Below are 21,064 nucleotides of genomic sequence, written 5' to 3'. Positions count from 1 at the left end.
ATTCGCCTCTGGATCTCCTCACAGCTTTTATCCAAAGAATGCTTGTCATGCGCTTCCAGACAAAACAGTAAGCTTTATGAGAGCAGGGTGTATTTCTTGCTTTATTTTCTCGTGTCCCCCCTCCTCCCCCACCCCCCGTCGGAATGAATGTCGAGCTCCCAGCGGTGTTCAGTAACTATTTATTGAATGGATGACTTTGTATTTTTTGTTCTTTTAGGATGAGAGTTTTCATAATGTTCCTCAACCTCTTTGATAATATTTGTAGTGTAAAAGGTCTTTAATGATTTGGTGCTTGGGTATATAGGTATATGCACATGTAAACTGAGAGGGTCAGTATGATCGGAAGCCAAAGTTAAAACATGAATAAAGGGCCATAAGAAAACAAATGGAGGGGTGCCTGGTGGCTCAGTTGGTTAAACGTCCGACTCTTGATTTTGGCTCAGGTCATGATCTCAGGGTCATGAGATTGAGCCCTGCATTGAGCTCTGTGCTCAGCAGGATATCTGCTTGAGATTCTCTCTCTCCCTCTGCCCCTCCCCTACATGCGCACATGCAGTTTCTCTCTCTCTCAAATAAACAAATCTTTTTTAAAAAATAGGAAAGAAATGCCCATAGAAAGATTCAGGATGGGGAAAAGAAGAAATAAGAGTATAGAATATGAGAAAGCAAAGTCGGTTTTTTTTTTTCTCTATAAACTTGCAATAGAATATGGAAGTATGCTTATTCTAGAACTAAGATTTGAATTCTTGAGAATTCTGTGTTTCATAGAAATATTCAAAATATAGCATGCCCTATATATTTGAAGTTAACTTTTGGTCTTATATTTTCCTGCATTTAGCATGGGAAATAAAGATGATTAAGAGTAAAGATGGTGACGTTTTTTGTTTGCTTAATTTTTATTTTTATAGATGTGTGTGTTGAGGCTTATACAAGTTATTTGATCAGTTGAAAAGATTGAAAAAATCTTAAATTCACAAAGTTCTAAAGAAACCTCTGCACTAGAAGCAAGCAGGTAAGCATTTTTTTTTAACTAAGTAGCACATAAATTAATACTTCACATCCAGTCTAATTAGGCGGGGACGGCTTAGTTAGAATTCATTTATGAACAAGAAGAAAATCCAGGTTTGTGGCTAGAATGTAGCTCCAGGAGAGTGGAGAGCATGAAATGGTGAAATCTATAACACGTTCCTATAAACCCTTTGGTTATAGACCACAGTTCCAACACGTCATTATGCTTGCAGTGGAAAAGTATATTTGGAATCACCTTCCCTGAGGACTAGCAAAGACCTGTTGATCTTTAAGGCATACCTACCATTCATCTTGGTTTTTCTCCATCTCATTTTTTTTTCCTAGACATGCCCAGAGTATTACCATTGATGTATTTTGCACCAGCATTATATTATTATGAAACAGTATAGGACACATCGAGTTGAAATTTACAAACAGGAAAAAAAAAGCTTATGAAATAGGAAAAAGATGATGGCTCTCTTTGTTATACTGTGATTGTCTTGTTCCCTTCCTGGTGTGAATTTTCAGTCAGCCAGGGTAGATGAGTGACTCAGAAAATGAGTAGTTAGGTCCTGTCAGCACCGTGAGACGCACAGTGCTGCAGTGGGAGTAGCCCGGGCTGGTCCTGCACATGCCAGCTGGGCTGCCTGCGTCAAGTTCGCCTGGTGCCCTGCGTGCTCTGTTGTGTGAGGCTAACAGTCCCTCCCCCTGCAGGCGGAGTTAGGTTTCTAAATTTTAGGAATTAAGGTTTTAGATTTGGAAGGAACTTGAGAGACCATATGCTCCACATGTCTCATGATGGACATTAAGAACGGACACATCCCAAAGGAAGCGATTCTCTGGTCCTAGGTGTCTGCCCCCTTTCACATCAAGGCGTTCAACTAAGTGGTCAGCCTCCACTGTGCTTGTGTCTCTAGCCCGTAGCACTCGTGCTTCTGCCCCTGTTCGTCCACACTTAGCAGACAGTGTGTACACGGCCCTTCTGCAGCCCGTGTGTCTCCAGCGGCTCTGCTTCGCTGCGGCCCTTGGCAGCGCCTGCAGCCCCTCCAGCCATGTCCACGTTCGGCCCCTGGGGAGCTGGCCCTCCAGTGTTCTTCCCGTCTTTGCTGTTGCTGCTGTGCTCCTCGGATAGAAACACCTCGGTGAGCTCTGTGTCTACAATCCTGTCCCTTTGCAACACTGTCCTTGATAAACAGACATTGTGCGCTTTCTTGCTCAGAATTACCTTGGAGGACTTTTTTCTCCAGAAGAGCAGCTCTGAGCTCTAGAGTCAGGAAAGCCAGAGCAGCGTCAGCGCACGGCAAATCCATCATGCTCTGCCAGGCCCAGAAATGCTGAGATAAGGATAAATAGGAAATGCGCATGGGATCAATCAGTAGAGGTTGGGATTAGGCTTCGGCGTTGGTCGTGCCGAGCGCTTGCCTTCCCTCCACACCAGTTCTGATGCTCTGGGACGGGGCACAACGTGGCAGGTCTCCAGACATTTTGGGTTTCCTTACAGTGTGTTTCCTCACTACCTGACTGCCCATCCTCAGATGTGGGATGCCTCATAGAGCCCAGCAGGGGCTTTGGGTCTTTGTTGTGTTTTGTTTTGTTTTTTTTTTCTTTCACTGTTCAGCTTCTTTTTGAATGGGGTTGACGCTTTCTAATGTGGGGGGCAAGAGGGAAGTGTATCCAGTCCACTTGATGGCAGATGCACTGTGAGTGATTTCTCACCAGCTCCCAGAGCACCGAGCTTGCTCTTTCTCCCATTGGGTAAATGTAAACTTGGAGTCCGCTGCTCTGAGCGATTTCCCAGGTTGCTGCTAGGCGGTCAGTTTTAGCTGATTGAGGAGACAGCAGTAGTTAGTACTGGGGAGGTACTTGGGAGGGAGAATGAGGCAGGCGGAGAAGAAGAGGGGGATGCGGGTATGAACGGTAGGACAGGGAAAGAGAGAGGAGGGGGTTAGAGAATGGGAAAAGAAGGGAGAAGAAGGGCACGAATGGGAGAGCCCGAGGAACGTGATGGAAACTTGCAGTTGTACCCACACTGACCTAAAATAGCTCCATCCCCTTGCCTGGGCCCTGTGGCCTGGGCCAGGCTGCGTCAGTGGCTTCTACGACCTCCCCGCTCCTCACCCCTCGCACCTGGGGCCTGCTGCACAGACAGTTTGTCCTGAAAATTGATGGCATGCAGGTGCAGGTGGCATGGGGGGCGGTGGGGGTGGCAGGTTTTAACTTTGGGAATTACACTTCTCTAATTGTCTCTACTAGCCCTCTCTGGACTAGAGAGATTTTGGAGAGAATTGCCACAGAATTTAACCAGTTACAGTTTCATGCTGTTCAGAGCAAAGGCCTGCCTCTTCTGGACAAAGTAAGACCAGTAAGTGTTGGTTTCGATTTTCAATTTGCTGTTTGCGAATTTCCTGGATGATTTTGGTTTGACCTAGCATTGCCCCCTGATAATTGCTACTCTATAGGATTTTGAAGCTAGCTTTGAATTTTTTTTTCAGTGTCTCTTGCTTGGGACCCTGCTTCCATTATGTCACGCTAGATAGATTTTGTGTAAAGACACAAGCGTAGTCTCCAAACTGTGCAAGTAAAATTAATTCTGAATTTCATGTAACTTGACACATCATATGATGTAGTCAGAGTTCATTTATCCAAAGCCTTTGACTGGGTTTAAATGCACGTTTGTCAGATTTACTCCGTAGCTTAAGAGGCAGATAACTTTTTGTCGTTCAGTAATTGTCTAAACTTCACTTTGATGAAGCCGACTTACTTTCAAAGAAATCACAGGGAGGGGACGCCTCAGTGGCTCAGTCCGTTAAGCCACTGCCTCTGGCTTAGGTCATGATCTCAGGGTCCTGGGATTGAGTCCCACCTTGGGCTCCTTGCTTGGCAGGAAGCCTGCTTCTCTTTCTGCCTGTGCCTCCTTGTGTGCTTGTGCTCTCTCTCGACAAATAAATAAATAAAAACCTTAAACAAAAAAAAGAAAGAGAGAAAGAAAGAAAGAAAGAAAGAAAGCAATCATGGGGAGAAGAGATTGATTCTTATTCTCTAGGAAATGTTGGGATTTTAATCTTACATATATTCTGGTAGAATTAGAGGCTCGCTTTATATGTATAACACATATGTATATAAATTATACACATATATTTGAGCTTTTAGAAACTGTTGTGCCTGGACCTTCTTTCCTGGTCTCTCTGTTCTTGCAGCGTATAGCCCACATTACGGCCATGCTGCAGCAGTTCCTGGGAGGCCTGCTGCTAGAAGGGCTTCAGACTTCCAATGTGGACATCATATGGCACTGCCTCCGGACTTACGCTACAATTGACAAGACACGGGATGCAGAGGCGTTAGTCGGTCAAGTACTGGTGAAACCGTACATGGATGAGGTTTGTGCCCCATGCACCTCATTCCGCAAACACAGAGCATCTAATCTGGCTTCGTTTCTTGACTGGGTGCGAGAGAGCTCAGGGCTCTTCCTTGAAGATGCTCCTAGTGCCTGCTCTTCTGGTTGTAAGAAAAGGTTGGTCCCGCTTGGTGCCCATCAGCATGCCAGGAATCAGGCATGCGCTCTGGTCTCTTCCAGTGATGCCATAGCTCAGGGATCATCTTAATTTAGTAGGGGTGAGGGACTTGCCTAGGAAGAAGGTACGGATCAGAACATTTTCAGGTCAATTTCCATTTCCCTAAGTTATACGTCAATGAAGTTGCCGAAAAGCGTGACCCCACCAAGGCGCCCATGCCCACAGGAGGAGGTGGAAGACAGCTCTGTGCTCAGGGAAAGTCCGTGAGGGTAGGCATCTTCGCAGAATTGATGTGGCCTAAGTCTTGAAGACCATGGGGGAGTTTGCCAGGCTAGGAAGGTGGGAGGGAGGGAATATTCAAAGATAAAGGGCTTTTAAGGGCGAGTTAGCAGGGTAGTACCTTAAGTCCAGAACTTGGTTACCCAGTGTTCTTGACCTATGAGGATACAGTTAAATACAGGGAGTCAGTGTATCTTGCCTCTGAGCGGCCGGAGTATGGGCTGCACCGTGTGAGGCCGCCAGCAATCAGCATCGGTTTCATCTAGTTCAGGCTGACAGAAGTCATGAAGCCAGTCTCAGTGTTTGAGGGCTTTCTTCCAGTCACCTGCCAGTGCGAGTGTTCTTTCTGTCCGGTAAGTATAAAGCTACCCACCATGACTTCAGGATGAAAGGCTTCCAGTTTTAAAACGGGACAGTATCCCAGTGATAGAAGTGAAATTGAAGGATTAATTTCAGTAATCTTCTCAGCTTCATTAGGACTACTAAAAGTAAATGATCTGTCAGTTCTTTGTATGTATCCTATTATAGTTCATAGCTCTCTCTGTGGGGGTGAAAAAGATCACATTATTCTTTGTCACTAAATGAAAATATTTTAGGTATTTAATTTATGCCCTTTTCATTGAACTGAATCTAATATGCTAAATTAGGGAAGTACTTTATGCTTCCGTGTCGTTAAATGAACTGTGGCCACGTTTGTATTTTAAGTTTGTATGCTTGTCATTCACCTCCTGCAACTCAGCCTCACCAAAAAAATAAAATACTAAAGCAAAATAAGATGTGTTTTCTTCCATCACTTTCCATCTCAGCCCTTTCCCTGTTCTGGAGACGGTAGAGGATAAGGCCAGGGTGAAGATGGTACAGAGCTGTTGTCTGCAGATACAGTACTTCGCTTTTAAGCTCAGAAGGGAAGCAGATGAGTGTGTGTGATGTTTTAGCTTCAGGCCAGTCTCTGTCCCTCAGCCTCTGTGTCCCCCAGGGTTGGAGCAGTATTCCCAAATCCCTGGACCTAGATTTTTGTGCCGTTGTTACTTACCTCCTGTTTAGAAAGCATACTGAGTGGGGAGGAGGAAGGATGAAGTGCATTTTTAAGGTTTACTCGATTCTTTTCTCTGTAGTGTATAGTTCATACTTCTCTTGTAGGTGCTTTAAAAACAAACAAAAACACAAAGAAACAAATAAATAAATAAATAAAAATAAAACGCTCTTCCTTCTGCTAGGTGATTGTAGAGCAGATCGTTGAGTCTCATCTGGACGGCCTGAAGATCATGTATGCTAATAAGCTCCTGGAGTTCGTTCCTCACCACTGCCGCCTTCTTTGAGAGGTCACAGGAGGAGCCATCTCAAGGTGACGTAAACTGCTGTGTATGCACCTGAGCTCAGTTTAGTGACCACCTGTCACCTCCTCATGTGCCGCTGATCCCTGGCTGTCCTGTCTGACCCGGGAACGTGTGCTCTTCCCTATTTGTTACCAGTGCTGTGAGGCAGGTGTCGCTTGCCTGGGTTTACAGGGAAAGGGAATGAAGAGTGGGGACGAATCTCAACGGTGACATTTGTGTGACTCCAGAGCCTCTGCTTTTCTCTTGTCTATACTTTCTCCTTAACCAGGTTCAAAATCAAAATTGGTTTCCTTCCATTATTGTGATGTCATCATCGGTCTAGAAATACCAATTCATTTTAATTCAACACGTTTTATACTGATGGCAATTAAAGTCATGTTCGGTTTTCCCTCCCTCTCTTATTTCATTTCCATGGCTTTCCAGTTCTGTTTCATGAATATCCCATTACCTTCCACCATCTCCGTCATCCCAGTCCAGACCTTTGTCGCCTTTTGTTCGAGGGTAGCGGGCTCTCCCCACCTGGTCTCCCAGCTCCACCTGTCCCTCTTCATTGCAGCCCTCAGCTGTCCCACCTGCCCAGAGCTCTGCAGCCTTTCTGAGTCGCTCATGGCTTCTCATCGCCCACAGAGGAGCATCCAGTCTTCCTGGCGCAACCTGTGACCCTTGGTGCTTGAGTCCTAGTGGTTCTCTGCTGTAGAACTTTCTACTGTGGAACTTTCCCCCATACCACTATGGTTCCTGGCCAGAGAGGAGCGCTTGACCTTCCCTAACACACCTGGTACAGAAGATCCCTGACTTCACCTTGGTTCAGTTTATGGTTTTTTGACTTTTTATAATAGTGCAGAAGTGATATGCATTTAGTTTGGATCTTTTCCCAGGCTGGCGATCTACAGTAGGGTCCTCTTTTGTAATGCTGGGCAGGGGCAGTGAGCACAGCCCCCAGGCAAACCACGTGATCACAAGGGTCAACCGTCCTATTCTGGCTTTCAGTGCAGTGTTCAGTAAGTTACATGAGATACCAGACACTTTATTGTGGAATAGGCTTTGTGTTAGAGGATTTTGCCCAACTGTGCAATACTGTAAGTGTTCTCAACACATTTAAGGTTGGCGGGGCTAAGCTCTGATGTTCAGTCGCTTAGGTGTTTTCCATGCATTTTCAACTAAAGAGATTTCCAGCTGAACAATGGGTTTATTAGAAGCCGAGGCCGTCATAAGCTGAGGAACATCTGTCTGTACTGTGCGCCTCTGTGTTTTCCTTCATTGCTTCCTGTCTCATATCCCTTTGTCTTTCTGTTGATCTGTCACTCCACATGAAGCTCCAGTCAAATACAACTTCTTTTTTTTAGGTTATTAATTTATTTACTTATTAGAGAAAGCATAAGCAGAGGGGGAGGCAAAGAGTGAAGCAGGCTCCCCACTGAGCAGGAAGCCCGATGTGGGACTCGATCCCAGGACCCTGAGATCATGACCTGAGCCACTCAAGCGCCCCCAGGCTATGATTATTTCAAGAAAAAGTCCTATTTGTGAATTCTTCATCTAGTGAAGATGAATTAAAATCAGAAAGTCAACTCTGCCGCCTTTAAAAACCCAGGAACAGAAAAAAATTCCACGAGCAGGTATAACCCTATCCACAATAAATCACTTTCAATCCAGTCCTGAAAACTAATACAGAGTAGGAAGAAAGCATTACAGAAAAATTTTGTTTTCATTAATCAAGCTGGAAAATAACGGGCCTTACACGAATGCCCTTTAGGAAGACAGTTCTTATAGTTTTATGTTGATGGAAACTAACATTACATTCGAAATGCATGTTAAAACCATGACTGTAGACTAACTACCACTTTCAGTCGTCAGAAGATGAAAAATGATCAAGAGTCACCCAAACTGAATCCTGGTTCCTCCTGGAAAATGTGTTCCTAAATATTTTCCCCCTGAACTACTGTGCTCTTTCTGTATCTTACACAGCAGACACTGCGATGCACAAACACATCCAGAAGGCCTTTGAGGGCTGACAGCCTGCTGGAACAATGAGGAATTCACCCGGGTTTCTGCCTTTCTGCCAGGCCCTGAAAGTTCTGGGTAACCCAGGTGACGTGTCATGAGAATACAGGTGTGCCTCACACCGTACGTATCATCTCCTCAGGGTAGACACCAAAATCCATGTTCGTATATGAAAATCTGAGATGCATATAGAAATCAAGAGTGATTCTGTCATCTTGAAAGAAAAACACACTGTTGCGCTGCCACATGCCTTGTTTCTCCTCGAGTGACTGCAGGAAGTAGCGATTGCAGTCAGAAATCTCAGAAAGAAAAATTAGAGTAAGGGCAACACCTGAAGTTTACTCCTGAAAATACTTGGTGAATGACTGTGGCCAATAAACCAGGGCTTAGTTCATGAGACTATGTCAATGAGCTTATACCATCCCATGTTTTGGTCAAACCCTCATGTCTGGGAGATGGAGGGACGTCTTCATTTTCCAGAGCTACTATTAGGGAAAAAGGTGGAGACAATACTGACAGGAGTCCCTACTTCAGCAGGAGAACCAAAAACACCTTGCCTCTCCATAATTCCAAATGAAAAAAAAATCTCGGGGCGCCTGGGTGGGTTAAGCTTCTGCCTTTGGCTCGGGTCATCTCAGGCTCTTGGGATCAAGCCCCACATCGGGCTCTTTGCTCAGCGGGGAGCCCACTTCCCTCTTTCTCTCTCTGCCTGCCTCTCTGCCTACTTGTGATCTCTGTCTGTCAAATAAATAAAATAAATTAAATCTTTAAAAAAGAAAAAAAAGAAAAGAAAAGAAACATCTCATTTTACTAGTGTGCAGCAGTGACTATGCAGGAGAAATTATTATATTATTATTAGATATTATTATTATTATTATTATTATTGTACTATATTGTTAACCTTTAGAATTTGGACACCTAAAATTTTTAATAAAATATGAAGACCTTTTTTTTTAAGATTTTATTTATTTGAAAGACAGAGATCACAAATAGGCAGAGAGGCAGGCAGAGAGATGGGGAAGCAGGCTCCCCACTGAACAGAGAACCCGATGCGTGGCTTGATCCCAGGACCTTGGGATCATGACCTGGGCTGAAGGCAAGAGGCTTTAGCCCACTGAGCCACCCAGGCGCCCCATGAAGGCTTTTTTTAAAGAACAAAAACTTCAGACTATATCTTTATCCTAGAAGTTCCCACTACAACTGGCTTCTCTCTTGGCCAACATTTAGCCATTCAGATAAAGTCCGTATTTAGTGCTTCGTGTGTATGCATGTGTAAAATAAGAGGACAGTCATAAATCTTTAAGATTGTGTATAATAACTGTAAAATAAGGATTCTTGATACACAAGGTCTCGTTCTGGGGAAAACAGCTGGTGAACAGTATGCAGTTTTCAAATGACGGAGGGGAAATACGCATTTGGTTATGAGAAAGGGAAGGAGAACAAGACCAAATATTAATAAAAGGGAAAAAAGCTTTTCTGCCATCTTTTCGTGCTGCAGTAACAGTGTGAACAAATGTCCCACAGATGCCCTCAAGAACATTAACACTGCTGAATGGGGAGGCGAAGGCCAGGTTCTTAGGAGGCCCTGCACCAAAGTCATCGTCCCATTTCCTCACTGTGATGACGAAGAATGAGTACATTGGCAAATTTGAAATTATTGACCACAGAGCTGGGAAAACTGCTGTGAGCCTCACGGGCAAGTTAAACAAGTGTGGCATGATCAGCCCTAGACTTGTATAACTGAAAGATCTAGAAAAGTGGCAGAATATTTCCATCCCCTCAGTTTGGTTTCACTGCATGGAAAAATTTTTCTGGCATCATGCACCATGAAGAAGGAAGACTCCAGGCAGGAGGGAAAATCCTAGGATTCCTTTTTCCTAGAAATATAATATACATGGCACATGAAATGCCTCAATGGGGGAAAAAAAAAGGAAAATAAATTACAGTCAACTAATGTTTGACAAGGGTGCCAAACAATTCAATGGGGGTAAGAACAGTATTTTACTCCCAAGCAGCCACATGCAAATAATGAAACGGGAGTCCTGCCTCACACCATACAGAGAAAATAACCCAAAATGCATCAAAGACATAAATGTAAGCATTAAAATGATAAAGTTCGGGATGCCTGGGTAGCTCAGTTGGTTGGACGGCTGCCTTCTGCTCAGGTCATGATCCCGGAGTTCCCGGATCAAGTCCTGCATCAGGCTCCCAGCTCCACCGGGAGTCTGCTTCTCCTTCTGACCTTCTCCTCGCTCATGCTCTCTCTCATTGTCTCTTTCTGAAATAAATAAATAAAATCTTTTAAAAAATAAAAATAAAATAAAATGATAAAGTTTTCAGAAGAAAACACAAAGGTAAATGTTAGTGGTCTTGAATCTAACAACGGCTCCTCAGCCATAACACCAAAGTACAAGCAACTTAAAAAAAATAGTAAACAAATAAATGGGACTCAACCAAAATGTCCCAGTTTTGTGTTTCCAAGGACCCCATTGACAAAGTCAAAAGACAAGCCACTAAATGGGATTAAATATTTGCAGGTCATATATAAGGAACATGCATTCAGGCTGTGTGAAGAATTCTTACAACTCAAATAAAAAGACAACCCAGTTAAGAAATGAGCAAAGAGGGGTGTCTGGGTGGCTCAGCGGGTTAAGCTGCTGTCTTCGGCTCAGGTCATGAACTCGGAGTCCTGGGATCGAGTCCCGCATCGGGCTCTCTGCTCAGCAGGGAGCCTGCTTCCTCTCTCTCTGCCTGCTTGTGATCTCTCTCAATAAATCTCTCTCAAATAAATAAATAAAATCTTTAAAAAAATGAGCAAAGAACTTGAATACACATTTCTCCAATATTCAAATGTATACATTAATATATAAATGTATATATAAATATATTTTACATTATCATATATTTATATAAACATATTTATGTAAATATATTTACATTCTTAAATATGTATTTAAATATAAATAAAATATGAAATATATAATATATATTTAAAGATACATACAAGGTATATATAAAATATATGGGACAATAAGCACGTGAAAATATGCTCAACATCACTAATCATTCAGGAAATGCAAATCACAACCATGGTGAGATACCACCTCCCACCCACGTGGATGGCTACTATCAAAAAACCCAAAAGCAGGTGTTGGAAGGATGTGAAGAGCTGGAACCTGTAAATTGCTGGTGGGCTTGGAAAATGGTGCAGCCACATTAGAAACGGTTTAGTAGCTCCTCAAAATGCTGAACACAGAGTTGCCATATGACACACCAATATCACTCCTGTGTATAGAGCCAAGAAAAAAACTATGCCCACACAAAAACTTGTGCATGAAGGTTTAGGGTTTATTTGTAATAGCAAAAAGGTGAGAACAACCCAGATGTTCATCAACTGATGAACAGATAAATAAAATATGATCCATCCAGCCAGTGGAATATTACCCAGCCTTGAAAAGGAATAGAATTTTGCTATTTGCCACAACTCAGAGGAGCCTTGAGAACATTCTGCTGATTGAGAGAAGTCAGTCACAGAAGACCACATATTGCATAATTTGATTTATATGGAATTTCCAGAATAGCTAAATCTACAGAGACCAAAAGTAGATTAGCAGTTGCCTAAGACTGGTGGTGATGGCTAAAGTTTTCTTTTGAGGATGATGAAAATGTGTAGGTAGTTCAGTATAGTATAGTTAACTATAGTGAAAGCCATTAAAATGTCCACATTAGATGGTGAGTGGTATGTCCTGTGAATTATATCTCAATTAAGCTGTCATCGAAAATTGCAAAGAACTTCTATATTTATCAAGTAGAAAAAGAATGAACTTGATTAAAAACATCAAAAATGGGGAAAATAAAAACAAACAAAATAAGATGGGAGGAATAAGATCATGACTGTTTATCATTAATTTAAATGTGTACAGACTGACTTTTTCTATTAAAGCGCCTATCAGGGAATTACAGATCCACGCTGTTCAAGAAACATACTTAAAATGCAAAAGGGATTGAGAATGTATCAGGTGAGGAGATACCATGCAAAAGAGAAAGCCGGAATGGCAAAATTTATCGCAGACAAGTTGGGTCTAAAGTTATAGGTACTAAGATGAAGAGGGACATTTTAAAGGCAGAGTTTGGAAAGAAGATGTAAAAGGTATAAGCAGGTATACATCTAACAACATAATACCTAAAGACACTAAAAATGCAATAACAAGGTAAAGTTTTAGCTTTTCAAATGGGAGTATCTACTAGAAGGAGGGAAAAACAAGGACACACAGAAAATAGACATCCTGGGGCGCCTGGGTGGCTCAGTGGGTTAAAGCCTCTACCTTCGGCTCAGGTCACGATCCCAGGGTCCTAGGATCAAGCCCCACATAGGGCTCTCTGCTCCGCGGGGAGCCTGCTTCCTCCTCTCTCTCACTCTCTGCCTGCATCTCTTCCTACTTGTGATCTCTGTCTGTCAAATAAATAAATAAAATCTTTTTTTTTAAAGATTTTATTTATTTATTTGACAGAGAGAAATCACAAGTAGATGGAGAGGCAGGCAGAGAGAGAGGGAAGCAGGCTCCCCGCTGAGCAGAGAGCCTGATGTGGGACTCAATCCCAGGACCCTGGTATCATGACCTGAGCCGAAGGCAGCGGCTTAACACACTGAGCCACCCAGGCGTCCAATAAGTAAAATCTTTAAAAAAAAAAAAAAAAAGAAAATAGACATCCTTATTTCTCTCGGAAAACATTTCTTTCTTACACCTAAGAAAAGCCATATTTGTAAAGATTAATTGCATACTAGGCAACAAAGGAAACCTTTACAAGCCTTCCAAATTAAAGATTTAAAGAACAGTTCTTTGATCACAATCCAGTAGAATCAGAATTAGATAACCTGGTAACATATAATTGAAACTACATACAAGTTAAGAAATACAGTCTTCAGTCAAAGAAGAAATCATAAGACGACTGAAGAAAATCTTGAAAGCAATGGAAAGGAGACTATTTCATACCAAAACTTACAGAAGACACCAGAAGTTATACTCTAAGGAGACTTCAGTGTCAAATGTCTTCAATTTCAAACATTTTTTTGAATAAAAGAAACTACTCATTTAAACCCATCAGAAAAGGGCAGCTCAATCAAAAGAAAGGAAGTAATTATAATAAAGATAAATTTTTAAAGTAATAAAAAATATGAGGGGCAAATAAACTCAAAGTTGTTTCTATGAAAGACTAATGAAATAATAATAAAAAAACTTCACATGTCCTATTACGGATAAGAGAGGGGAAAGATGGGGTGTGGGAGGAGGTGGGGAGGGAGGGAAGGGGGATGGGGAAAGGGGGGTTTCAGGGAGGAGGGGACAGAGAGAGGGAGAGAGAGAGTTGCAAAACAGATAAGGATTGGGAACAGAGATATAAAAGCAAATGCATAATATAAAAGAAGCACTAAACTGCAAGGCACTTTATACTAATCAATTTGATAACCTAGAAGAAACGATGATTTCCTAGGAAAACCAAATCATCCAAATGATTCAAGAATGGAAAATTCAGAAGAGGAGTTCCAAGATCAGACAGGTTTGCAGCTGGATAACTGTCATTCTACTGTTAAATGGCAGCAGGCAATTAAGCAATAATAAGTCAATTCACTTGATGAAGCTGAGCACAATGTTAATACCCAAACCTGAGAGGGAGGAACGGGGAAGCTATTAACACATCTGGCTTAGGACAGATTAGTTAACAGAAACTGAACTAATGTTAGCAAATATCAGAAGTCAAGCATCTATCAAAAGACTATATCCTGAGACCAACTTGGATTCATTCCAGGAAAATAAAGGGAGCTCAAGACCAGAAAATCAATAAGATTTACCTCATCACTAAATTAACTGTGAAAAAACTCTTAAGACCATAGCAATAAATGCATTTCATAAAAAATAAAGGAACCTGATAAAAGGTGAGCAGCCATTCTTTATAAAAAATGAAGATAAAAACAAGGACGATATGCAGGAGGGATTATTAACCGGGAAGCACTAGATCAAGAGGTAGATAAAAGGAGCCCATATTTGTTAAACAGTGACAGAGCCCCATGCGTGCGTGGATAGAGGCGAATGAGCTCATGGATGAGCACCAGGCTGTCAACAGGTATTATAGGGACAAAGGCAGCGGTGAGGCGAGGAGAGTCTTAACAACATGGAAGAAGGTAAAAGGAAGATTGCAGTTAAAAATTGTGCATGATACAAACACATGCAAATAAGACCGGATATTTTCCCGTGTATAGTTTTTTAAAACCCTGCACACATTCCTGGAACTACCAACTCTTGCTTTCAGCTCCGCAGCCCTCGCGTGTTTTCCCAGTACCAGGATGCAGGAGTAGATCCTCCGTTGGTACATCCTATGTCATTTTACTCCTAAAGGGACAGGTGAAACAGCACAGGAGCTGCAGGTCGGAACTCAGGCATCGCTGTGCCCACCCCAGCTCCCTGCTCGCCCAGCCCCCATTCTGAAGCGGCGGGCACTTGGAGCTGTTAAGAAGCAGGGATCTGAGCAGTTCTCTGATTCCCCCTGGAGCCATCTGCATCCATCATGTTTCCCACAGCTCTCCCCGAGTGTTGGTGCTGGCTCCCCCCGAGTGTTCCCTTAGCTCCTAGCACACCCTTCTTATGAGAGCACCTAGTACTCCCCGTCACAGTGCTCTGTCTGTCACATGCGTCCATTGATCCACTTTGTGCTGGTTGAGGGCTGGAGCCCCCTCCTGTTAACTTCTAAAGTCAATTTCTAATGCAGCAGCACCTGGCACTTAAGCACCCTGTCAGTACCTGCCAAATGAATGAAATGTACTCAAAACATAGTATGAAGTCTGCGTTTTGAAACTCCTTTTTGGAGCCCTTTGCTATCATTTTCCCAGGCAATTTAAAAAAATTTCCAGCCTTGCTGCCAATAACCTGAAGGGGTAAAGGAATGCCGGCGTGCCCCATGGGACATGTCACTCTGGATGGTCCTTTGGCAGCAGGGACTTTGATAGTGCTCTTTCAAACCCAGCAGGATGGTGGAAGGGGTATGTGGCTGAGTGCCTCCCAGGTCTGACCCTGTGTGACGCCACCCGGTGCCTGCAGCTGCCCTCTGGAAGGTGTTGCTGTAGCGGCAGAGCCGGAGGGCACCAAGCATGTGTCTGTCTCCAAAGTCCTGGGCACCACATCACAATGCCTTCCTGAGAAGCAGAATCAAGGACAGTTGCTGATCTTCATTCCTTCCCACCAAAGGTATCTCATACACCATCTTTGGAAGTTGGAGCCAGGGGGCGCCTGGGTGGCTCAGTCGGTTAAGTGTCTGCCTTCAGCTCAGGTTATGATCCCAGGGTCCCGGGATCGAGTCCCACACACTTGCCTCCCTGCTCAGCGGGGAGCCTGCTTCTCCTTCTCCCTCTGCCATTCCCCCCACTTGTGCTTTCTGGCTCTCTGTGTGTCAAATAAATGAATAAAATCTTTTTTAAAAGTTTGGGCCATATTCTTTCACAATTCTACTTTCCCTGGGGTAATTTGCCACCTCCCTGAATTTACCTGCATCTTTCCCAAAATCTACTTATCTTCCAGCCTTCTTGACCATAATGAGTCTATATATTTTCAATAGACAGTGTGAACTTACACTTGCTAATATTTGCATAACATGCACCTCTTTCAATCTCAAAGAAAAGCTTTGCACCGCAATGGTCTCTAATCTCCAATTAGGTTCTGTTCCGGGATCCCACTGGAATTCTACGCGCCTGTCCCCTAAGATGCCATAAATTGTGGTCCAGTTTCCCAGCCAGCCCAGGAAAGCACATGGGAAATCTTGCTGAAGTATGAGTAAGAGCCAACGAAAGGGAACATATTTATCTGCCTCGAATGCTGGGACCTGAGGAAAGTTAGTTTCATTACAGACAAATCAGGAAGGAGGTGCAGATTGCTTATTATGTCACTCTGGAGTGGAGGTCTGCCATTGATCATTAAGGCCATTTCCTGCAATGCACTCACCAAAGTGATACTCACTTCGGAGTGGACAAAACTTAGGAAATGGCCAAGGGGAGCTCTGCTTACACTTTACACTCTCAGCATTTATGTGTATTAATTTCTTTATAGGGCAGTATAGAGACATGAGACCACATTGAAAAAGCAAAGATTGTCATCCTATGGCCTTGGGTCAAGAATAGAGATATTGCTGCTCATGTCAGTTTCAACCTCCAGTGGCCAAGGGTTTGATCTGATGCTCTTTCAAGTTTTCACCATAGCCTTTCTCAAGCTCAATGGCCAATAATCCCACAGGAGGAGATTTTAGGGCCCTCTCAAACTTCTGTTTTGCTATCTCTCCCCAGCCTGCTTCCTCTGCAAAAGTCACCACTTTGCCTGTGCATCTACCACCTCTTAGAGCCTTTGGAATCAGCCACGAATTGCAGTGCTGATGCCTTCCATGACCACATATTGTTTACAGGAAAACTCTTCTTCATTATGCCTTGCCAGTCAGAGTGACGGTTTCATCTGCAACCTGGACCAGGTTTGGGAATGTTCTACACATAAATGTGAGCAAATGTCTTCTGTATTGAGAGACGTGTACATTCTGTAAATGGACTCTATTGAAAAACCAATACATAGGGTACACTTATGTCCTGACCCAGCTGGAAGGAGGCACTTCATTTCCATCTTTCAGAAAATTGGTGTAACACATTGATTCTCCTAACAAAGAAAGCAGTTTTGTGTCCTCTACCAAAAGACGGTCATAGTAAGCAATAAATTGCCTCTTTGGAGTGAACAAATTAATAAGATATTTTCTAAATTTCAAAATAACAAAGACAGAACGATTTCTGCAATGCTAAGTGCATCCCCTTAGTTGCAGGACATTGTGTCATAGACTACCTAAGCAATGACACATGGCGGCCGGTAGTCTGATTTGTACATCAATTCCCCTGGCAACCTGTTAAAAGAAAGTCTTGCACATGACAAGCTTTCAATAAGACACTGACAAGATGGCCAGGAAGCCCCCTTAGCTGGCTTTTTCAGGTGTCCAGACATCTAGTCAACCTACCTCACCAACTCATCACCATGCTTACTGGAGTAAACCCAATCTCTTCCTTCCCCCCTGGAGATGGGAGAAGAGCCACTCACACGTTTGTATGGAATTCTCATTCCCCCTCGCTCTGTCCCCACATGGCGCTGTCCGTGTAATAAATAAACAAATCTTTATGTCACCCGGAAGTTCCTGGGTCAAATTACACAACTCGGACAATTTTGGGTCACTACAGCCTTTAGTTTTTCTCTCCATCTTAAGCCTTCTGGGTTACCAACAGCTATCTAAAACTCATGTTGCTGCAATATGCTGTTTTTCTGCTTCATCTTCCTAGTAAAGTTCAGTATTTTCCCCTAAATTTTGGTTTATCAGTATCTCCAGCATCTATCTCCAGCTCGGGTCACGATCCCAGGTCCTGGTATCAAGTCCCACTCTGGACTTCCTGCTCTGTGGGAAACCTGGTTCTGCTCTGCCTCCCGTCTCTTATGAATAAATTAAAAAAATCTTTAAAAATTAAAAAAAAAACATTTCTATCTTCCCACTTTTAAAGATTAATTCTAGGAATTATTGCTTTAAATCCAAGTGTCCTATCTCTTTCTTAAAAAGTCTTCTCCAGGGAACCTGGGTGTCTCAGTGGATTAAATGTCTGAGTCAAGATTTTGCCTCAAGTTATGATCTCAGGGTCATGGGATTGAGCCCTAGTGAGGCCTCTGCGCTCAATGGGGAGTCTGCTTCTCTCCTTTTCCCTTTGCCCCACCCCACTACTCACATGTACACACACGTGTTGTCTCTCTCCCTCTCTCAATAAATAAATAAACAAATTTAAAAAGTCTTCTCCAAAGGGAGTTTGAGAAATAGTCCAGTAAGGGGCTGGAAGAAAATATTATAAGTTTTATTCATATTTCCTGTCATCCATTTAACTGTTTAATTTTGCATGTCATTTATAATGTGCATAATAATTTAGTAGAGTAGTAGAGTCTATAATTTATCAAAAATTTGCTTAAATTGGTGGTATGTCTGCAAATATTTTTGTATGTATGTATGTATTTATTTATTTATTTATTTATGTGAAAGAGAGGTGCACAGTAATAAAAGGAGATCACTGCTCCAGGGACCCAGATATTTCCCCAAGTCCTATTTCCTTCCATTCCCTCTGGGCTTCATTAGACCCCCTTAACACCAATCTTGTCCCTAAAACATGCCTTCTGCAGTACCAAGTTCAAATGCTTAACTCGGGCCATCACTGCAGGCTGTACTGGAATGACCTAAGGGAAAAGGGTGGTGGGTCTCACGGGTTTGCTGTGTCACCCCCATGAATAGTCCTTTGTTCTGAACAGCTAGTGCAGCCCACGTTTGCAATCACAGGCTCTGGCACCAGAGTGGGCGTAGATCCCAGCTGGCCCCTCAGTAGCAATATGGCTTTGGGAAAGTTGTGTCATTTCTGGCCTAGACTTAAGGCTCATCCATAACGTGGAGGAGAAGACAGTGTGACCCTCAGTGGGATGTTGAAAGGGTCATGAGATGGTTCGACTCAGGTGCTCTGAGGTACAGTAGGCCCACAGTAGAACAAAAAGTTGTTTTATTGATCTTATAGTTACTATTACTCATACTAACAAAACTGATCATTTGAGATGATTTTCAAGCGAATTGTCTTTGCCTGGATTTCTAAGATTAACCTGCTTCAAAATGAATTCTGCTCTACTGTGAAAAACGAGCTAACCAGCAGGTTTCTTCTGCGTCTTTTCTGAACTTTTTAGGATCCTCTCTAAAGAAAGGTTCTAAAGGAAGGCAAAGTGCAGAAATACTCTTGCTTTAAAGGATGTGTAGGAAATGATTAATTTTGCCAAAAAACAGTGCCTTGAACATAAAAGATGTTTGATGAAGCTCACTGTAGACAGTGTATCCCTCCCGGATTCATAAGTTAAAAACTCAATGTCCAAAGGGACATAACTAGGAGATGGGGTCCTTGGGAGATGTTTAGGTCATGAGGGTGGAGTCCTCATGGGCGAGATTAGTGTCTCCATGAGAGAGACCCCACAGAGATCCCTCGCCCCCTCCACCTTGGAGGTTATAGGGAGAAGATGGTCATCTGTGACCCAGGAAGTGGGCACTTGAACAGACACGGAATCTTCCAGGGTCTTGACCGTAGACTTCCCAGCTTCCAGAACTGAGAGAAATAAGTATGTCTTTAAAGCACCTAGTTTATGGTGCTCTTGTTACATCAGCCCAAACTAAGATAAAGCTTGACTCTTATGCTGAAAAATAACACAAATGTTAACAACAATTTAAAAAAGGAACATTGTGGCCAATGACATGTAATGAACATCATCTCTCCTCTACAGAGCCAAGAGCTTAATTAGTTTCGGGCAACTCAGTAGAGTATGATTAAACCAAAGAGCAGCAAGATGTCTAAATGCTCAAGTCCTCTGCCTCCTACTTTTCTGCCAAAACAAAAGAAAAGCCCTAGGCTGGTTTTGGTTGCCACCAAGCACAAAACAGCCAAATTCCAAATTAGAAAGCCTTGGGGTTTAATTGTGGATGTATGGAATTACATAGAAGCTCTCTTTGATCATTCCAAAGGATGTTTCCCTGAAAGGTTACAAATACATCTCAGCCTACCAACCATCTCAGGCCTACCACAAAAATTATATATATACACTTTTAGCATTTTAAAATGTGTCTAAATTTCAGTTTCGGATCCAGTTTTGACTATTGTTATGGGCTTAGTTGGATGCCCCCAGATTCCTACGTTGACGTCCTAACACCCAGCATCTCAGAATGTGGCAGTATTCAGAGATGGGATTTTTAAAGAGGTGATAAAGGGAAAACGAGCTCACTGGGGATGGGCACCAAGCCAACAGGACTGGTGTGCTTACAGGAAGAGGAGATTAGGACACAGACAATACAGACTGAAGGACAATCGTTTGAAGACAGAGTGGAGAACACAGCTATCTGCAAGCCAATGAGAGACGTTTGAAGAATCGAACCCTACTGCCACCTTGATCTTGGACTTCCAGCGCCCAGAACCATGAGAAAATAAATTGTATGTTGCCTAAGCCACCCGGCTGTTGATATTTTGTTTACGACAGCCCATGACTCAGAAATTTGAGGACCTCCCCCCTAGACTTTATCCTGAAGTTCTGTTTCAGCTTCAGGGGCTTGTGTAATACTACTGTATCAAGGAGGGAGGCTCCTGCCATTCCTCACACTGGGTCATTGAGACACTGCACAGCTGTCCCCAGGGCTGGCTACATAATTTACAAGCCCCATGCAAAATGAAGATATAGGGCCCTTTGGGCAAAAACAGGGAGGAAGTGTTTGTTAAAGGTACTAAAATAGAAAGCTCATTTACTCCATGGTCTGTCTTCTGAAGGGGCATGGCTGCTGTTTTCTATTTGCATTTAATGTCATTCCAAGCAAATAAAAATTTTAAAATGTGATTATGGGCATGATTTTTGCCATTCATCTTCGCAGGGTGCAATGTCAGTGTTAAATAATTCACGCAGGGATTCCACAGCTGGGGCACACCCACGTGCCCTCTTCTTATCAGAACCGTGGAAATCCTGCACAAGACCAGCTCTGCCGTCTTTACCTCACCTGGGGACTCAAACCTGTTCCACCGACCCTGCCGCCCTCGGCTTCCTGATGAGTAAGGAACTTGTCAGGATCAGGAGCCGGGGGCTGCCTTTCTTTCCCTTCCCTCCTAAGTCACCACTTCCAAGGCTTGGATAACACAGGGAGGTGACATGAGTGAGAAAGGACAAGACAGGGTTCTGGGCTGCTCACAAGAGGCCACCGCCTCCTGCCGGTGCTCAGAGCAAGCTCTGGTCTGTAGGGAAGGCGAGCTCCGGTTGACTCGGTCATAGACGTCACGTGGTCAGCGAGTCTCGTTGACCACCACTCACGAGGTGT

General features: G+C 43.2%; 1 protein-coding gene across 2 annotated transcripts; it reads left to right on the top strand.

Moving 5' to 3' along the window:
• Positions 1 to 602: 602 nt before the first annotated feature.
• On the top strand, positions 603 to 6,524 carry LOC131821780 (conserved oligomeric Golgi complex subunit 2-like). Of its 2 annotated transcripts, XR_009349979.1 has the most exons (4): positions 603 to 1,012; positions 1,997 to 2,150; positions 3,262 to 3,370; positions 4,206 to 4,487. XR_009349979.1 is itself a non-coding variant. In XM_059158087.1 (3 exons), exons 1-3 carry the CDS (start codon positions 3,179 to 3,181, stop codon positions 6,116 to 6,118), a joined length of 474 nt encoding a protein of 157 aa, XP_059014070.1. In that variant the 5' UTR covers positions 2,598 to 3,178; the 3' UTR covers positions 6,119 to 6,524. The 2 variants fall into 2 exon arrangements, 1 of the variants encoding a protein (XP_059014070.1); XM_059158087.1 differs by lacking the exons at positions 603 to 1,012; positions 1,997 to 2,150 and adding an exon at positions 6,017 to 6,524 and having other exon boundaries at positions 2,598 to 3,370; positions 4,206 to 4,385.
• The last annotated feature ends 14,540 nt before the right edge of the window (positions 6,525 to 21,064 follow it).

Source organism: Mustela lutreola, chromosome X (assembly GCF_030435805.1).
Source record: "Mustela lutreola isolate mMusLut2 chromosome X, mMusLut2.pri, whole genome shotgun sequence".
NCBI lineage: Eukaryota > Metazoa > Chordata > Mammalia > Carnivora > Mustelidae > Mustela > Mustela lutreola.
The sequence above is the reverse complement of the archived record's forward strand: the minus strand, read 5'-3'. Positions and strand labels throughout refer to the sequence as shown.